Genomic DNA, 20,976 nt, shown 5'->3' on the forward strand with positions numbered 1-20,976 from the left:
GGGAGGCAGGTTCAATCACTGGCCTCACTCACTCAGTGGGTTAAGGATCTGGCGTCGCCATGAGCTGTGGTGTAGTTCACAGATGCAGCTTGGATCTGGTGTTGCTGTGGCTGTGGCATAGCCCAGAAGCTGCAGCTCCTATTCAACCCATAGCCTGGTAGCTTCCATATGCCACAGGTATGGCCCTAAAAAGCAAAAAAAAAAAAAAAAAAAAAAAAAAAAAAGAATAGCACAAATCTGATTCAGCTAAAGGAATAAGGAAATAAACACTGAAAAGTAAAAAGCTCAGTCCATCTGAGACGAGCTTCCTATGCTAGCTTCTGACCAAACCAGGTCACCTCAAGTAGCCTCCCAAGCCCTAATCCAAATAGTACCCAAGCAAGTCACTGAATATATATGTGTTTTAAGCTTTACTTCTCACTAGCAAAGCAAAGGAGGGGTAAAGACAGACCCTCCCCTTAGGAATCCAAAAGGCTGATCCATTCCTTGGGCCTTAGGTCAAGTTCACACTCAGAGACTCAGGTCACAGGCCCTACCTGACTTCAGTCCGGAAAGATGCTTCATCCCATCTGGTAGTTTCATTGATCCCACTGAAGAGTCCTTCACAGATCCGAGGTATTAAGCCAGAATCACCCTGCGGTGAGAAAGAGGAATGTCTCCACCATCACTTGAAAGAAAAGCAACCGATGATTATATCTGCAATTTGCTGGAGTGGCCTTAGACTCCAGCAGCCTCCAGACCCACCCCAGGGCTCCAGGGGCACCACTCCCTCCACACAAGACTGCTTCCTCCTCTCTGAAATCAGAGGAGGAGGCTCTCTAATTTCTACATGCCGGAGCCATGGTAATAAATGGTTATCAGCTGTTAGCCAGCTAAGCCAGGGCTTGCAAACATGAAAACCTATTCTCTGGCTTTCAGACAATGGAGTCTACCTTGTCTGATAAATGTTAAAAATCTGTTAGGATCAAAGGGCAAAAAAAGTTGAAATATACAATGAGCAGAAAAGAAACATCAATGAAATCTTAGTAAGTCCTCAAAGTAGTGGATGATGTCTTAAAATTTAGGTCACGACCACATTAAAACATGCAGTATATCGCTCCCTCGATGCACTAATCCCTACACTGGCCTCCCCAGCAGGAAAGTTTTAACACATCCTATTACTTGCACAACATGGGCATAATCAGTAACAACCACATGTCAGCACCATCAAGCTGATGCATTTCAGGAGGTACTAAAGACCAAGGAAGGAAGTTCCCCGGCAGCGCAGCAGGTTAAGGATCTGGCGTTGCTACGGCTGTGGCACAGGCCACAGCTGTGACTCGCATTCGATCCCTGGCCCAGGAACTTCCATATGCTGTGAGTACAGCCAAAAACATAATAAAAACAAGGCAAAACATTCTCATTAGGAAGCCAAACTCAGAGCGTCGATGTTTTCCTCAGCAGGTCCTCCTTACCTTCGCCCAATCTCCCTCCCAAAATGTTTTCATAAATAGCATCACAAGTTTAGGGAATTTTTTTTTCCTTTATACCATTAAATCAGTACCAACTCAGAGTTTCTACTGTGGTGCAGCAGAATGAATCTGACTCAATCCATGAGGATGCAGATTCCATTCCTGGCCTCGTTCAGTGGGTTAAGGATCTGGCATTGCTGTGAGCTATGGTGTAGATTGCAGATGTGGCTCTGATCCATGTGGCTGTGGCACAGGCCTGCAGCTGCAGCTCTGATTTGACTCCCAGTCTGGGAACTTCCATATGCCTCGGGTTCAGCCCTAAAAAGCAAAAAAAAAAAAAACAAAAAACAAAAAAAAACAAAAAAACAGTACACTCCTTGCTGTGGCTCTGGTCACTGCTATGGCATGGGTTCAATCACCGATTTGGGAACTTGTGCATATCACAGACATGGTCAAAGAGAAAAAGAAAAATCGGTAAAAATTCTTGTAAAGAAAAATCGGGGTTTTCACAACATTTTTTTGTTCTTTCCCGCTATGGCACAGTGGGTTAAAAATCTGACGCGGTGGCTCTGGTCACTGTGGAGGTACAGGTTGGATCCCAGGCCCAGTCCAGTGGGGTTAAAGAATCCAGCGTTGCCACAGCTGTGACTAAGATTCAATACCTGGCCCAGGAATTTCCATATGCCACAGGTGCGGCCATAAAAAAATAAAATAAAAAAGAATACCAAAATGGTACTCAACTATAAGGTCCAAGAAAAACAGCTGTGATTTATGAGTGCTTTATAAATGTCGCACTTATATAAAATAGCTTAGAGGGAATCAACATGCAGACTTCACTTTTAGAGAAGACGTTTTTCCCCCAAAGACACAGTAGGAAAATAAGAAGAGAGGAGTAACGATAAAAGGAAATGGGAAACTCTTGAAACCGTCTATTCTAATTCTTGCCTACTTTCCAGCATTGAGAGTTCACAGCCCAGCATTTATCTACTTCTCCTGGGAAGGAAAAGTCTGGCTTTAAAAAGCCAAGATGAGCAAAAAAAAAAAAAAAAAAAAATACAAACTTCCCATCGTGGCTCAGTGGTAATGCACCCAGCTAGTATCCATGAAGATGCAGGTTTGATCCCTGACCCTGCTCAGTAGGCTGGGGATCGGGCATTGACGTAAACTATGGCACAGGCCGCAGCTGAAGCTCTGATTAGACCCCCTAGCCTGGGAACTTCCATATGTCACAGGTGGGGCCCTGAAAAACAAAGAAAAAAAAAAAAAAAAGAAGAAGAAGAAGAAAGAAACCAGGACACATGCGCTGAAAGGCTTTCACCTGGCAAAACCTCCTCTCCTTGAATGCCTTACTTCTTCCAGGAACCACCAAACTTTTAGCTTGCAAGACACCAGGGAGCCTGCCAGCAGGAAGGCCTGCCATTCTCTGCCACATCTAGAACAGGCCATGGCTCTGAGAGTCAGTGAGCAGAGGTTTCACCACATCATTAGAAAAATAAAACCCACAAGCACTATCCAGGTCTCGAGAGAGGAGAGAACGGGATAAGGTCCTACAGTCAAGTCTAGTTTTTCCTCCACCACGTTCCAGGACAAGCATAACTTTAATATCTCTTCACGTCCAGAATAACTACAAAACTCTACATGCTCTGTTTACAACTAGGTAGACTATAACAGTATGATTCTAACACTTCTCATGTATTTGCTGGATTTATGTAGTACCTTTCCACCAAAAAAGACTTTTTTTTTTTTACATTTTTCTTGGAGAAAAATGTTTTGAATAACTTTTAAAAGAACAGAGTTCAGTAATTTTATTCAAACTGTTGGGCTGGCAGAAAAGAAGAATATATTATTTGTGGGCCCAGCATACTTTTTTGATAAGATTATAAAGCCTTTAAAAACAGAAAATGAACTGAGAGTCCCATCCATTATTCATGCCCATAAACTTAAAACTATAATTTAAAATCTCTCACAGGAGATTCCGTCCAACTTATTACTGAGTTTTATCTGATTGCTAAAAAATGATCAGAACATGAAAAGCAAGTTAGTCCAGACCATAAAGATAAGAGAGATACTTTTATCAATCCAAAGAGAGATTAATGAGAAATTTTCCTCCCCTACAGGGTAAACAACGTACAGAATCTCCCATCATAGTGTACGACTTTCCTGATCCAGTCTGACCGTAGGCGAAAACACAAGCGTTATAACCTTCAAATGCAGACTTCACGACATCTGTGCCAAGGGTTTTGAAAACCTGAATGCAAAAACAAACACACAAAAGATACAATTACCATAGAGGTTAATAAAAGCCCCTTCAGTGTAGACAGTATTCTTGAAGGCTACTTTCGTCTTTTTTTTTTTTTTTGCTTTTAAGGACCGCACATGCAGCATATGGAAGTTCCCAGACCAGGGGCCCAATTGGAGCTACAGCCGCCAACCACAGCCACAGCCACGTGGGATCCCAGCCACGTCTGCCACCTACACCACAACTCACGAGAATGCCAGAACCTTAACCCACTGAGCAAGGCCAGGGATCAAACCTGAATCCTCATGGATCCTAGTCGGGTTCATTAACCACTGAGCCATGAGGGGAACTCCTATTTTCATCATATAAGGATTACAGCATAAATAAATCACTGCAGAGCTGTTAGCAGAATGTGTACCCCAGTTTTTAATTAAAGGGAAATGTTTTAAGGAAGCAAAAAAAAATCCCCTAAAATATAAAAATGTAAACAAGGCAAAGTGACATGCAGAGAAGCAAAGATGATTTTAAAGCATGATGATTTACCTGCTGATTTACCATTTCGGAATTTAGAAAACTTATAAGGTGATTTATTCTATCAGAGCTTCCAGAGACTAAATACTCAAAACCCCCAAGTCACAGCAGCCAGAAGGTATGGCTCAAACCACGTCAAGTCCACACCATCATTTTAAGGGTTCAGCTATTCGTCAAAGTTGCTCTCAGTGGCTCAGAGAACGGAGGCTGGGGATGCCTGGCCTCCAGAGTCAGCCCAGATGCTTTTTCCCATTTGGGAATTTTCCAGGATGGAGAGGGCAGGAAGGTGGGTTGTGTGGGACCTGGGGTGGCAGCCACATGCCCTAAGTCCGTGTCCACGGACTGCAATGGGACACCCTGAGGAATGCAAAGGGACAAAGGACAAATACTTTACCCACACAGTGTAAAGGTAGCAAACCAGGATGCCTGGTCACTTCCTCACTCCCAGCAAGAGAGGGGGTCAACCAAGCTTCCCAAACCCCCAAGTCTTTTCGCTGCCCCCTGCCCCTCGGATCAGTGTACTCAGCACACAGAACACAGCCGGGCTTCCAAAACAAGGGCCACCTGAAATTCCTATTGTGGCTCAGTGGGTCACGAACCCAATCAGTATCCATGAGGATGTGGGTTCAATCCCTGGCCTCGCTCAGGGGGTTAAGGTTAAGCTCTGGCTGTGGGGTAGGCTGGCAGCTGCAGCTCCTATTTGATCCCTTGCCAGGGAAGTTCCATGGGCTGCAGGTTCAGTCCTAAAAAGACAAAACAACAACAACAAAAAAACAAAACAAACAACAACAACAAAAAAAACAGCCCATCAGCAGCTGAAGAGACAGTAGAGAGAGGGTGAGAAATCAGGTTCTCAGTCTGAGCCAGGAAAGGTGTGGGGTCCCCAGGCCCTCAGCCTCTCAGGAGGTTCAGCCTCTGTGAGCAATGCCCACAGGGAGCTCCCCTCTGGCCAGACACCACTCCGGGTGTCTGATGACCACAGGCCATGTCGCTCTTCCCCCCAACAAACACCATGGCCACGAACGAGCCTGTGATCCTCGGGCACTTCACACTCCATCTCCCCACCCCCTCGCCTGGACCTGGTCCCCTAGGCGTCATCAGAGAGTCACAGGCCATCCTCCCACACGAGCCGGCTCCACAGGTGACCGTTCGCATCACTTTGCTTCCTTCTGAGCTGCTTTTCACCCACAGCAGCTTTACGAGGGGGAACTTTCCCGATCTGATTCGCAACATCAGACGATTTGCTCAGCCTTTGACTACAAGAGCAGCTCACCCTATGCTCGGGACCCACCCTCAGGGTGAGAACTGTGGTCAGAGCCACTTTCTGGGGGGCGAAGAGTCAGGTCATCGGGCATAGCGAGTGGCAGGGAAGGATGTGACCCTGAGGTTGCGCTTTGCTTCTGAAGACCTCATGGCAGAGTGGTCTTCCCCTGTTCCTGACATCGACCTGGAGGCTCCAACCCTACCTTGAAGGGTGTGTACCTATCTCCCTCACTTCCTCTCTCTCTCACACACATACACACACACACTGTGAAGAAGCAGAACCAGGAATCCCAGGGGACTCTGGGTTCCAGACTAACTGTCTGAGGTCCATTTTCACCCCTGCACATGCAACAGGAGGAAAACTCCAGATGTTTCTTACGTTTTTTTTTTTTACTTTTCAGGGCCACACCTGCAGCTACCAGCCTACACCACAACCACAGCAATGCCAGATCTGAGCTGTATCTGCAACTACACTACAGCTCACAGCAATGCCAGATCCATAATCCACTGAGCAAGGCCAGGGATCAAACCCACATCCTCGTGGATACTAGTCGGGTTCTTAACCTGAGGAGCCACAACAGGAACTCCCTCTAAATACTTCTTTCTTTCTGATTAGACAAAAAACAAAAGACAGAGATCATTTCTACCATTTCACAGAGGTCCACTGGAGAGCAAGAAGAGCCTTCCAAAAACTTCCCCAAGAATAAAGGAAGGCTTTCACGCAAACTTTTGTCTGGGGCCAAAACAAAGTCATGGGAAATAGCATATTGAAACCAAACCCAAAAGTTCTCAAAATGAAATTCTTCCCCAGGGTTAAAACCCACTCTCACTGCTTTCCTATTCCTTTACTCTCTAGGAAGCTAACTCAGCCAGAGCTCCCAGAGGGGTGGGGGTTGGGAGATGTGACCGCCCAACTGGCCTAGAAGATGCAGGCCTGGAGGTGCCGAGACCCAGGCCCGGCTCAGGCCTGGCTTCAAGTCGGCAGGGGACCCAGGGAAGCGGTGGGATGGTGCCCACATCTCTGGGGATCCTCGCAGGGAAGACAGGCTGCTCCATGGCATATCCCACCAAAGACATATTTACCATCATCCACCAAACCAAAACCAAGGTGGGGAAGGAAGGGCTGCCTGAGGGGGCAGACGTCCCTCACCCCTCCAGGGGCAGTGAAAGCCCACTGATACTCTGTCTGGCCAGAGTCCTGGAGATCCACCCTGCTGTGCCTCTCTCTGAGCTACTGCAAAGCTTCCTCCCAACACAAAGGAAGGCAACTCAGGCCTCACCTTCCCACAAGGGGGCACTGTTAAAACAAGACTCTCCCGTCCAGCGGGACAACTGGGAAACTTTACATTTCAAGTTGGGCCAGGGCTGAATCAAGGGACAGTCTGTGTGAGATCAAAGTCTCCCTCTGGAGTCTGAAGAACCATGAAGAAAATGAGACCGCATTTACTGGCCTTTCATCAACATGAGTAGGGATAAATTGCTCACAGATTTTCTTTTTTCTAAATCTAAAATTAATTTGGAAGGAAGAAACATGAACCATCATCTTACTTGGAATTTAACATTACAGGAAACTTGAGCAACAGTAATAGGCATGCTATGTGATGCCTTTACACTCACAGGATTTTAAAAAAGAAGAAAAAGACAAGGGCTCACATTGCACCGAGCCTGGGTCTCCCTCCATCAACTGTTTAAAGCAGGGGTGTAAGACCTATCAGCTCAACTCCTATGCTGCATCTGGCAGCATGAAAACCTTAGCCAATATGACACCAGCTAGTAAAATTAGGGATGAAAAATAAAGTTAAGGATGAAGACAGCGACTTTCCCTTGAAGAGTCTCTAAAAATAAAATAAGTGTTTTCCTCTGTCTCTGCTGGTGTTATTAACACGCAGTTCTACTAGAAGGCAGTGTTTACTAACATGTCTCAAAAGCTTTTTTAGTTTTGAAATGAACATATAAATAACCCCAGATTGTTGCAGAGTCAAAGCAGCCAAAGCATCTGAAGCAGAACTGTCTCCTTCTCAGTTGAAAATTCTTCACCATCTCAAACTACTTTTAAACTCTGGGCAGGTGTCTTTAACTTCCCAAAGAGCTAAACGTGATCCTGATTCCATGACCTTGGCTCGCTGATCCCAGGAAGTGTCATCTATTCCCATAAAGGAAGCGCAAGGCCTACTGGTCAGCGCACATCTGCTGAGTATCCCTAGGGAGCCAGCCCCACTGTCAATGCTGCCACTCCCCTCTTCCCACGACGGTCCTCAGCACAGCCCTCTGTCCCCAAAAGGCCTCATACCCAGGTTGAAAAGGGAAAATCCAGCAGCTCATGGGGTTAAGTTAGGAGGAAGGCCTCGGTGGCCCTTCATTTAGCCTCTGGTGAAGAAATTCTGAGGACCCTGCCATGAACTGGTTTTTCCCTAAAGGCCCTTGTACTGGCCACTTCAGTCCACCCCTGTTTGAAAGCCCAAATCTGGATGCCATGAGCTGTCACACTCTATTCCTTCCAAGACTCCTGACCACCAATGCTGATGAGTCCACTTAGGTCAGCACCGGTCACCTCCATTCACTCACTCTTCCATTTCTTCATTCACCAGGGCCAGCAGATCCATCAGTCACTGAGGATGCACCAACCCCTTCCCTTATATCCTTAAGACCTTCCAGCAGCATCTCTACCGCCCTACACATCAGCCCCAGGGCCTCAACTCCACTACTAGGAAGGGGATTAGATCTGTGGACTGAAGCAAGTTATTTAAGCTGGCCGAGTCTCTTTGATAAAAAAAAACAGAGCTGAAGTTGACCTCACTTGATTCTCATGAGGATTAAAGCACACGTGAGCACCGGCCAAGCAGCATTTCTGACTCCGATGCAAACTCCAGCAAGCCCAGTCCACCCTTCTTCTCCTGGCCCTTCATCTCTCCTTATGGCCCCCGTTCCTACTGCTGTTGTCCTTTTCTAGGCTTCCCTGATAATCAATCGACATTTCCAGACACCACCACTCCAGGCCTCTCCCTGGAACATCTTCTCCACGTTCACAACATACCTTAACTCCAGCAATTATATCACCCCAGAAAGCCAGTCTCCTCCACAAACCAATTCTAAACCAATGACATTTCTCAAATGTTAAGGAATGTGCAAATCACCCTGGGATCTTGCTGGAAAATGCAGTTGGATGCAGTGGGTCTGGAACAGTTCCTGAAATTCTGCATTTCTAACGCTCTCCCAGGCAGCGCTGATGATTCTGGTATCTGGACACACCAAGGTACAAGAACCCAGATGAGGACCCCACTTCAGGATGTCATCGCATGGGTTACAACACCAGGTGAGCGGGACAGGAACCCCCATCCTTTTAGCACCTGGAGACCTGAAGCGGTATCTCCAAAGAAGCTGTTAACAAGCCAGAAGAAGCCCCACTGTGCAACCACGTTACTCCCCCTACCCTGTGCTTCCCCATAACCGCTCTGCTCTAATAGCTGCTTGTCCCATCCAGGGAAATGCACTTGTCCCGGTCACACAACGCACCAACATGGGACAGGCTCATGGGAGGGTCTTCGGGTCTGTACTCTTTTTCCCATGTCACATCTACATTTCAGATCACCAAAGCCTACAGCATAGGGTTTCTGGACAAATTCCAGCTTCATTCCAGGTTCTAGAACGATTCTGGACAAGACACTCTTTCTAGAAACCTTCTTTCTAGGACCTATCGTGATCCACCCAAGCAGGGAAACATGCCTCCGGTTTGAAGTCTACCTCCCAAAGCTCTGCATAAAAGCAGGACTCAAGGCCAAGTGAGTTACTGTGGGCCCAGTGAAGTGACAATCACAGCAAAGCGAGTCACACACCAATGCTCTGGCTCCCTGTGCATGTAACAGTTATGCTTATACTACAGCAGGGTCTACTGAGCATGTAGTAGCATCGTGTCTAAAAAAAAAAAAAAAAAAAAAAAAAAAAAAAGATACACATACTTAAAACACTTTCTTGCTAAAAAATGCTACCGTGTGAGTATTCAACAAGTAGTAATCTTTTTTGCGACAGTAACATGACAGATCACTGATCAAATATAATAATAAGGGTAAAGTTTGAAACATTGTGAGAATTACCAAAACGTGACACAAAGTGAACAAATGCTGTTGGAAAGATGGTACTAACAGACTCACACGATATAAGGTTACCACAACTTTCAATTCGTAGAAAACGCAGTATCTACAAAGTACAATAAACCAAAGCGCAGTAATGAAGTATGCCTGTTAACATCCCCCCAAAAATGCTTTATTTGTAGAGCGCCTTTAAAAAAGTAGTCACAGCCAAGTTTTGACGCAAAAATTATGATCATCATGCTCAGAAGTGGGGGGAAAAAAAAAAGAATCAACCTTTTGGGGACTGAATCCTTCTCAGGCTTAAGATAAATGGTGCTATGCACCAACCAAAAAGCGAGGTTAGCAAAGGCTAATTTTATGTGAGTCATATTCAGAAAAAAAACTTAGCAAGATGGTTTAAAGAGTTTTAGGGTAGGCATGTTTTTCTCAATATGAAAATAAACCACAAGAGAGATCTTGAAAATTCCATACCATTTCTTGTGAAACATAATCTGGACTTTTTGTATCAGCAGAATAAAAAGAAAAGTCATAGGTGAAGGTCTTGGTCCGTTCTCTTCCTGAGTCTCCAGTCCCTCCTTCCGGTATCTAGAGAGATGATGATGTAAGAGAAAAATAATAATAATGTGAAGAGCACTGTCAACTAACAAGTAATCTATCTAATTCAAGACAAAAAAAAAAAAAACTTCATAAAAAGTACACAACAATCACCATTTTCCATTATTTATTTCCTCGTATTTAATTTCTCCCAGCCACTTCTTGAATGAGTGAATGAATGAATAAACAAAGAAGCAAATCTAAAACTCCTCCCAGCAATCCAGGCTCTCCACAATATGAACCACGGCTATTTTTCTGGACTTTCTGATCATGATTACCTTACCTGAACCTGACACTCCAGCCAGACTCAATGTTTTTTTACTGTTTTCTGCATCCAAAACCACCAGAGCTGGAGGCTGCCCGACTCCAGAGGGTGCTGTTCACACAGATCACAACGTGACCTCGGTTGTGTGATTCTGTGGCCGCACCGAAAACTCCAGGTCAGATGCTTCCTCTTGCATTTGCATGATGCTTCCTTTGGGCCCTCCTTCCAGAAGCAATTAGTGCCCCCACCCCCCACCCCATCTATTCTCCCTGGTCACATCTTACATACATCTTGTCTCGCTATGTATGGAAACTGAATCAAGAGCCATGTTTAAAAATCTTCATGTGGGAATTCCCATTGCGGCTCAGTGGAAACAAATCTGACTAGTATCCATGAGGACACAGGTTCAATTCCTGGCTCAGTGGGTTAAGGATCTGGCGTTGTTGTGAGCTGTGGTGTAGGGGGCAAATGCGGCTCATATCTGGCGTTGCTATGGCTGTGATGTAGGCCGGCAGCTGAAAGCTTTGATTTGACCCCTAGCCTGGGAATCTCCATATGCCACAGGTGCAGCCTGAAAAAGATCAAAAAAAGAAAAGAAAATCTTCATATGCCACCAAAGCCTCACATAGTTTCCCTGGACATGAGCTGAATAAAGTGAATGAGCATCATATTTTCCAACACAACTCAGATACTATAAAGAAAAAATTTTAAGGTTATTATTCAACAATATTAAAAAGCTGGTCCTCTATTCTGATTATATCTGACAAGGAAATGTTCGTAAACCTCAAAAAGCAACTGAGTGGCAATGAGGTTCTGCTGTACAGCACAGGGAACTCTATCCAGTCTCTTGGGATAGAACATGACGGAGGACAGTATGAGAAAAAGAATGTGTGTGTACATATGACTGGGTCACTATGCCGTACAACAGAAATTGGCAGAACACTGTAAATCAACTACACTGTAACTTTTAAATATACATTAAAAATAATAAAATGTAATAAAGCACATGTTAAAAAAAAAGGCAACAGAAGCATCATAGAAAACAGATTTCATTACACACAAAGAAGACTCATCCAAGGCCAGGGTCTCCCGGCTCCGTTTCGGCAAATACAGTTTTTGATCAGACTTTGACCATAGCTCTGTGAGCACGGGAGAGGTGGGAAGCAGCGCCAAGCCAAGGTCACAGACAGCAGAGAACAGAGTGTGACTAAGAGCAAGGTGAAAAAATGTGGGAGGTCAGATGAGGAGAAGCCAGCTGTGGGCCAAACAGAACCACAGGCACTAGCACTGCAGGGGGAGAAAGAAGCCATTCCACTGGAAGATGCCTCAGGCCAGAGGCACCAGGCCTTGAATCACCCAGAACCAGCCTGGCTGGAAGACAGGGGCAGGCCCCCTTGCTTCCACCCCTGGAGATCAAGTCGCACTTCTTTCAACTGAATTTCAAAGTGTCTGTTCCCTGGAGCCAGGAATTAACAGAAATCCAACAGGAGCCGGATCTGCTCTTGGCCATGGGCCAAACCCATGAGCAAGTGACAAATATCAAAGAAGAATGAGGTTAGGTCCATAAAGCACGTGACTTCATTATTATTGATTCTACACTTATTTTTGCCCTAAGTGAAAAGTATTCAGAGTCCTTACCAAATTCATGGACCAGAAGAAAAACCAGAATATTTTAAGTAAAAAAGAACTCATCATCTTAGAAAATTCTTAGGTTTTTTTTTTTTTTTTTCCCCAGAAAAAAATTTCAGGTATTTTAATTTTTCATCCTAAGTTTTGAATAATACCAACTCCTCTTACAAAGTTTACAAAATCAATTATTTTTGGGAGTTCCCTGGTAGCCTAAAGGATCCAGCACTGCCATTGCTGTGGCTTAGGTTCAATTCCTGGCTTAGGAACTTACACATCCTCAAGGCATGACCAAAAAATATTCTGATCATTTTCATTGAAAATGAAAACAAGAGTTCCCATTGTGGCTCAGCAGAAACGAATCTGACTAGGAACCATGAAGTTGTGGGTTCTAGCCCTGGCCTTGCTCAGTGGGTTAGGGACACCGCTGTGAGCTGTGGTGTAGGTTGCAGACAGGGCTCGGATCCCACGTTGCTGTGGCTGTGGTGTAAGCCAGCGGCTACAGCTCTGACTCGATCCGTAGCTGAGAAACCTCCATATGCCACAGGTACAGCCCTAAAAAGACCAAAAAAAAAAGAAAACAAATCTAAGGCCAGAGCTTATTTAATGGTCCACAATAAGCCAGGCTGAGAGTAAGGATCCACCAAGGACACAGGATAAAAATGCCTGGGCCAGGGCTAAACCCACAAGCTCATACCCCAGAGCTTCAGCTTGGGTCTGGCTCCCAGATCAATGAAACCAGGGACCAGAGACGGGAGAGGAGACAGAGCATCAACCCTTCCACTTAGTGAAGGAGCCCAGGCCAAGTACAAGTTGCCATGGTTAACTGAGCTGGGAAAGGAGGCTGTGGAAAGGGCAGATGTATTTACCCTCAAACCACGTGACACTAAAACAAACATGGAACTCACAGAACTGAAGCCAGGCCAGGTCACTACTTGCCTTCAAGTTGGTGATTGTTGTTTTGCTTTTCTCCATTTGAATGATGAATTTGGCTTCCAAGTCCTTTTCCCTACAAGAAAAATAAATTCAGTATTGGTTAGGACAGAAGAGATTGTTTTTCCAGGGTTTGTTGTCTTTACTTTTTACATATGGCGGTTTGTTTCTAAACAGCATGTGAAATGCAGTCTCTGACACACCTCCTCCCAAATCCTCACTAGCATAAACATGAAGACACACAAAACAGATGCCACCGTCAAAAACCTAAGACTGAAAACACTATGTCAGCAACCCTGGAAGAACGTCTACCTAGAAGCCAAAAGGATTGTAAGAGAAATGACAGAAACCACGGAGGCTGTGCGACTCCAGAAGAGAGCAGCCCCGCCACCTGGTACAGAAGAAAGTCGCCTTATTCCTCCATCCAGGATGAGGACAGAGAAGAAAATTAACTGAGTGGTCACAACTTCCAGAAGCTGCCAGAGCATCCCCTCCTCCCCATACCTTCATTCTATATCCATTCAGAAACTGGCAGGCCTAGAAAACACTTGAACTAGGAAATTAAGAGAACTCCTAAAAAGTACAGTTCTCTAGAATAAATGAGCAAAGACCACACGATGGAGCGTGATGTCATTGGAAAAGAAACGAGGAAGTTCTCCACGTGCCGCTGGGGACGGGGGCCAGGGCACATTAAGTAGGAAATACGAGGTGGAGAAAGGATACACAGAATTGCTACCCCTTGAACTCAAAGATAAAAAGGCCAGCCTATTTATTTTCCAAAAGGTTACCTAGGGAGGAAGAAGATGAAATGGAAGAGGCAGAGATAGAAGCCAGATTTTTACAAAAAAATACCTCAATCTGGACATCCTCCTTAGAATGATGAAAATAATGTCCACAGATATAAAACAAAATTACTTGTTAATAACCTAAAACACAAAAATACGTTGAAGCAAATGAACCTGTGTGCCACGCACAGTGAGAGAAGATTTCAGTGGTGACTGCAGGAGGAATCTGGTCCGAGGAGAAAAAGAATGACAAAGCCATCTTAAAGCTTTTTCAGGAATCTTCTTTTTTAATTATTATTTCACTGGAGTAAACTTAAAATGTTGTATTAGTATCAGGTGTACAGCAAAGTGAATCCATCATACATATAAACATAGCCATTATTTTTTCTCATATAGATTATCAAAACTATAGAGTAGATTTCCTGTGCTACACAGTTAAGTTCTCGTTAATCTTCTATTTTATACAGTAGGGTGTAGTGTTATTCCCACCTTCCCAATTCTCCCCCACCCCCGCCGCCCCCGAGGAATCATACTTTTGGGAATAAAGTAAGTGTGGTTATTCTGGAATTTCTGCTTGTGTATTGTGAGATTATACACGAGTAATTATGTTTCTGCCACTGAGAACCCAGGCATTTGATTAAGATATAAACATTAGATTTGTTAAAAAGAAACTAAAAGGCCAAAATGGAGTCACTTAGGCTAATCCCACCAAGACTTAGTACCTAACTTAGTGCAGTTTCAGCCTCTCCCAGGAGCAAATCTTGAACCAATCATCTGGAATTACCTAGTTTACACTAAAAAGGGAACCTGCCTGCTATGACCCCTGCCACCCCCAGGGAAGCTGAAATAATCTCTAACTCACTTGTCACACCCTCTTTCTGCCTATAAAAGCCTTTCAGTTTGTACAGCTCCTAGCAGGGCCTTTCTACTCAATAGGTGGGTATTGCCAGATTCATGAATCATATAAGAAAGTCAATCAGATCTTCAAATTCACTTGGCTGAGTTTTTTGTTTAGTTTTTTTTTGTTTGTTTGGGTTTTTTTTTGGTTGGCTGGTTGGTGCTTTTTTTTTTTTTTTTTTTTTTTTTGGTCTTTTTAGGGACCTGGATTCACTCCTGGGCACTCTGGCCAATGCTCAGAACCAGGGGCTTTTGGTCCTTTAATTCACTAAACTTACTGGGATTTTTTTTTTTTTTTTTTTAGGGCCACACCCACAGCACATGGATGTTTCCAGGCTAGGGGTCCAATTAGAGCTGTAGCTGCCAGCCTAAACCACAGCCACAGCAACACGGGATCCGAGCTGTGTCTGCAACCTACACCATGGCTCATAGCAACGCCAAATCCTTAACCCACTGAGTGAGGCCAGGGATCAAATCTTCTTCCTCATGGATATGAGTCAGATTAGTTTCCTCTGAGCCACAACAGGAACTCCTGAATTTCCTCTTAACAGATTGATGAGGCTAGGTTAAAAACTCTGCAGTCCTGAATCTGAATGGGAAATACTAACATGAACTTTATCTGAAGTGGAAAGTACTCCCCTAGCTTTGTCCTCTAAAAAGGCCTAGAATCTTATGACCAAATCATAGTATCTAAATACCATTTTGACTAAGGTAAGTCAGGGATCTTTAGAGAAAGATTCAACGCAAACACAAGCAGACCTCAGAGGGACTGTGGGTTCGGTTCCAGACCATCACAATAAAATAAACAGCACAACAGTGAGTCACATGAATTTTTGTGTTTGTTTCCCAGAGCATACAAAAGTGTCATGTGTAAAGTGTGCAATAGCATTATGTGGGAAGAAAAATGGTACATAACTTAAAAATACTTTATTACAGGAGTTCCCATGTGGCTCAGCGGAAACGAACCCAACTAGTATCCATGAGGATGCGGGTTTGATCCCTGGCCTCATTGAATGTGTTAAGAATCGCAGCATGCCATGAGCTGTGGTGTAGGTCACAGACATGGCTCAGATCTGGCGTTGCTATGGCTGTAGTTTAGGGCAGCAGCTGAAGCTCCCATTCAACCCCTAGCCTGGGAAATTCCATATGCCATGGATGCTGCCATTAAAAAAAATTTTCTAGTACTTTAATAGCTAAAAACACTAGCCATTATTTGAGCCTTCAGCAAGCGGTAATCTTTTTCCTGGTTGAGGGCCTTGAATCAAGTTGATGGCCACTGGACTGGTTGGCTGTGGAAATTTTTTTTTTTGCTTTCTTTTTTTCTTTTTTTTTTCTTTTTTTTTTTTTAGGGCTACAGTTGTGGCATATGGAAGTTCTCAGGCTATGGGTCATATTGCAGCTACAGCTGCTGGCCTGACCACAGCCTCAGCAAAGCCAGATCCAAGCCACGTCTGCAATCTACACCATAGCTCACAGCAACACCAGACCCCAAACCCACTGAGATAGGCCAGGGATTGAATCCACGTCCCCATGGATGCTAGTCAGAGTCATTTCCGTTGCGCCACAACGGGAACTCCAGAAATTTCTTAATATAAGATAATAATGAAATCTCATTATTATGAGACTCATGATGAGAGTCCCTCATCAACTGACTCTTCCTTTGATGAACAATCTCTCTGCAGCAAGCAGTGCTATTTGATAGTATTTCAACCACATATAAGATAATAATGAAATCTCATTATTATGGGACTCATGATGAGAGTCCCTCATCAACTGACTCTTCCTTTGATGAACAATCTCTCTGCAGCAAGCAGTGCTATTTGATAGTATTTCAACCACAGAATCAAAACTGTGGTCAATCCTCTCAATCCCTGCTGCTGCTTTATCAACCAAGTTGATGTTATATTCTAAACCCTTTGTTGTCATTTCAACAATCTTCACAGCAAATTCACCAACAATCTCAGCATCTTCTGGAACCACAGAAGAATAGAATCTCAAGGAACCATTTTTTTTTTTTTTTTTTTGCTCATCCATAAGAAGCAGCACTTTATCCATTTAAAGTTTTATCCTGGAGAGTTCCCTTCATGGCTCAGTGGTTAACAAACCCAACTAGTATCCATGAGGATGAGGGTTTGATCCCAGGCTTTGTTGAGTGAATTAAGGATCCGGTGTTGGCGTTCCCATCGTGGCTCAGTGTTTAACGAATCTGACTAGCATCCATGAGTATGCAGGTTTCATCCCTGGCCTTGCTCAATGGGTTAAGGATCTGGCATTATCGTGAGCTGTGGTGTAGATCAAAGACACGGCTGAGATCCTGCATGGCTGTGGTGTAAGCCCACATCTGCAGCTCCGATTTGACCCCTAGCCTGGGAACCTCCACATGTCTTGGATATGGGCCTTAAAAAAAGCAAAAAAGAAAGGATCTGGTGTTGCCATGAGCTGTGGTACAGGTCAAAGACGTGGCTGGGATCCCATGTTGCCATGGCTGTGGTGTAGGCTGTCAGCTATAGCTCCGATTTGACCCCTAGCCTGGGAACTTGAACACACCACACCTGAGACTCTTTAAAAAAAAAAAAAAAAAAAAAAAAAGGCAATAAGTAAATAAAGTTTTATCCTGAGATTGCAGCAATTCAGTCACATCTTCGGGATCCCCCCCTTTTTTTAGGGCCACACCTGTGGAATATGCAAGTTCCCAGGCTAGGCGTCAAATCAGAGCTACAGTTGCCAGCCTACAACACAGATACAGCAACACCAGATCTGAGCCATGTCTGCCACCTGCACCACCGCTCACTGGCAATGCTGGACCCTTTAACCCACTGAGTGGGGCCATAGATCAAACCCATGTCCGCATGGATAAGAGTAAGGTTCTTTTCTGCTGAACCACAAAAGGAACTCCAGGATCCACTTTTAACTCTAGTTCTCTTGCTGTTTCTACCTCACCTGTACTTACGTTCTCCATTAAGCCTTGAACCCCTCGTAGTTGACTTTGAGGGGTGGAAACAACTCCTTCCAAATACCAGCTAATGTTGATATTTTTACCCCTTCCCATGAATCATAAATATTCTTAATGGCATCTAGGATGCTGAATCCTTCCAGAAGGTTTTCAATTTACTTTACCCAGATCCATCAGAGGAATCACTACCTATAGCAACATATGGAATATATATATATATATATATGTATTTTTTTGGTCTTTCGTCTTTTTGAGGGCCTCACCCACAGCATATGGAGGTTCCCAAGCTAGGAGTCAAATCAGAGCTGTAGCCGCTGGCCTACGGCAGAGCCACAGCAATGCGGGATCTGATCTGAGCCGCATCTGCGACTGAAACGTATTTCTTAAATAAGAAGACCTAAAAGTCAATCACTCCTTGATCCAGGGGCTGCAGAACGGATATTGTGCTAGCCAGCATGAAAACCACAATCATCTCAGTGTCCATCTCCAACAGAGCTCCTGGGTGACTGGGTGTATGGTCAGTGAACAGTCCTTATTTTGTTTTGTTGTTTTGTTTTTGTCTTTTTTATCTTTTCTAGGGCTGCACCCATGGCCTATAGAGGTTCCCAGGCAAGGACTCGAATTGGAGCTACAGCTGCCAGCCTACATCACAGCCACAGCACTGGGGGATCTGAGCGGCGTCTTCGACCTACACCACAGATCACGGCAACACCGGATCCTTAACCCACTGAGTGAGGCCAGGGATCGAACCCGCAACCTCATGGTTCCTAGCCGGATTCGTTAACCACTGAGCCACGACGGGAACTCCAGCAGTCATATTTTGAAAGGAATTTTTTGGAAAATAGACTTGTGGTTGCCAAGGGGGAGGGGGAGGGAATGGGATGGATTGGTAATTTGGGGTTAATAGATGCAAACTATTGCATTTGGAGTGGATAAGCAATGAAATCCTGCTGTATAGCACTGGGAACTATATCTAGTCACTTGTGGTGGAGCATGATGGAGGATAATGTGAGAAAAAGAATGTGTATATATATATATATATATATATATATATATGTATGTGTGTGAGATTGGGTCACTTTGCTGTACAGCAGAAAATTTATAGAACACTGTAAATCCAGCATAATGGAAAAAATAAAAATCATTATTTAAAAAAAAAAGAAGAAATGATCAGATTAGAATATCATCATTTTGTAGCCTGGTTAACTAATGGCTCCAGGGAGCAGCAATCAGTAACTAGACCAGCCACTAGTTACCACTAGACCACCAGACAAGCTGTGTATCTGAAATGAAAGACCAACACCACTGCCCCATAAATCTTGCCCCCTCTCCATCTAAAAGGCCTGACCCGACCTAGACCTGATGTCAGGGCAGTGAGCCACCAGAGAATACTGGGGGTGGGAGAATGTGTCAAACAATGTTGGGGGGCCGATGGGCAAAATCCAGCCTCTGGGAAGGATAGCTAACAAATGACCCAGCTTAAAGACATGCCAACCAACTGGAATCTCCATTCAAACAGAAAAGGCACTTTTAGAAATTATAAGATATGTAGGGAAATGTTACGACTGACTAGATATTGGATGATATTAAGGAATTATTATTACTGTTTTAGGTGTGATAATAGTATTGTGATGATTTTAAAAAGGTCTTAACCATTTAGAGAGACATGCTGAAATACTTGCAAATGAAATGATACGCTGTCTGGGGTTTATTTTGAAATAATCCTGGGGGAGTTGCGGGGGTATGGAGCCAGATGGGGCTAGCACCTGGCCACCTCAGGATGAACAGGGTCAGAATAAACACCACCCAGAGCAATTAAGCTCAAAGAGTATGTTGCAAAAAATACCATTCAAGAACTACAATGGATCCCCACTGCCTGCTTCGACTTTTCCAAGCCACTTTGAGGAAGTGCAGGGCTGAGTGAACAGAACACTGGCTCAGGGACAAATAAATGCCCTCCCTCCCATGTGTGGGAAGCTTCCACTCCACCCTCTGGGTCGTGGGCAGCTCTACTCTGGATCCAAAAGGGGGAACTGCCTCAGGGACACTCCACGTTCACGCGCCGGAAAATAAACACCTTGCATAGTTACCCCTGTGCATAGCAATCAACTTCCAAAGATACATTCCACCCAGCCAGGGAGCCACACGGATTCGTGCCGTTGATGCTATGGACGGCCACGTCTCGGTTCCTCCCATTTCCCCCAGAGGTCATTTCTCAGGCACTCACCAACCTACTGTGTCTACATCTTTCCCTTTAAAACCGCTGGTATTATCATCAAATGCCTGCTGGGAGAAGAAAACCATCCAGGGATCTCAGAGGACTGGTCATGGCCACGACCGGTGGGATGCAGGACACAGCACATCTACCCCAAAGGTTAAAGAACTCTAGGCTCCGGGCCTTACGCCTCGGGAGCAGCTGGGTTTAAAGGGCCCTCCCCATGATCATTTATTCCAACCTGTAAGTTACCATGACAGTACCTTCCTGGCTTTAAATTAACATCCACTCCAGAAAAATAGCACGTAAGAGTTCCCATTGTGGCTCAGTGGGTTAAGAACCCAACATAGTGTGCATGAGGATGCAGGTTCGATCCCTGGCCTCGCTCAGTGGGTTAAGGATCGAGCGTTGCCGTGAGCTGTGGTGCAGGTCAAAGACGCGGCTTGGATCTGGCATTGCTATGGCTGTGCCGTAGGCCGGAGGCTGTAGCTCCAATTGGACCCCTAGCCTGGGAACCTCCATATGCCACGAGTGTGGCCCTAAAAATAATAATAATAATCACAGGTCATCAAGATTAATATGAAAGCCATCTGTTTCAGAAAGGAAATTCCACAAATAACCATTTCCTAGATCACTTCCTTCTTAAGCATAAAAACTAGAACTGTAAGGAAAAGATGTATCTTGACTCTGAAAACAATCCCTAAAGTAATAGTATTAAACATACAGAGAAGCTAGCTAGAGATTTAGCGAATCTCAGTCTACTTCCTAAAAATACTGATGGAAAAGCCAGTGTAATCTCCATGAAGCAGTTACAGTAGCTGGAATGATTCAATGCTGAAACAAACCCTCTGGTGCTTTCAGCCTTGGTCGATTCCAGGAGGCTGTCAGGCTTCTAAGTAGTTCAGAAATGGAAGAAAGGAATGTGGCCCCAAGCTCTCCTCTCCCTCCGCACCCTGCTGACCTGCCCTACTAGGGCCCCTCCTCCTCTGGGAACTGGCTTCTGCTCCTGGCTTCTGCACCCCAAGGCCTCCCTCCAGCAGCCTTACCTCCTGCTCCCCAGCAGTCAGTTACCCCATCCTGTCCCATCTATCACCAGGCTGCCAACCTCAGCGACCTCTCCCCACTGCACAGCCAGT

At 44.8% G+C, this 20,976-nt stretch overlaps 1 protein-coding gene across 36 annotated transcripts in view; it reads right to left on the bottom strand.

The window, feature by feature from the left end:
* KIF16B (kinesin family member 16B) overlaps positions 1-20,976 on the bottom strand; it is a 308,817-nt gene that overhangs the window by 251,541 nt on the left and 36,300 nt on the right. For 25 of the 36 annotated variants that reach the window (XM_085004496.1, XM_085004502.1, XM_021078047.2 and 22 more), the window contains exons 2-5: positions 12,997-13,066; positions 10,044-10,157; positions 3,583-3,699; positions 537-634 (exon numbers count right to left, since the gene is read on the bottom strand). In XM_085004496.1, the coding sequence (XP_084860622.1) occupies positions 537-634; positions 3,583-3,699; positions 10,044-10,157; positions 12,997-13,066 (399 nt within the window). Of the gene's footprint in view, positions 1-536; positions 635-3,582; positions 3,700-10,043; positions 10,158-12,965; positions 13,067-20,976 lie in introns of all 36 variants that reach the window. The other 11 variants (XM_085004508.1, XM_085004507.1, XM_085004506.1 and 8 more) reach the window with 1 other exon arrangement.

This window comes from Sus scrofa, chromosome 17, assembly GCF_054392235.1.
Source record: "Sus scrofa isolate SSC_HxYL_T2T_F1_AM1 chromosome 17, Sscrofa_HxYL_maternal_Yorkshire_Landrace_v2.0, whole genome shotgun sequence".
NCBI lineage: Eukaryota > Metazoa > Chordata > Mammalia > Artiodactyla > Suidae > Sus > Sus scrofa.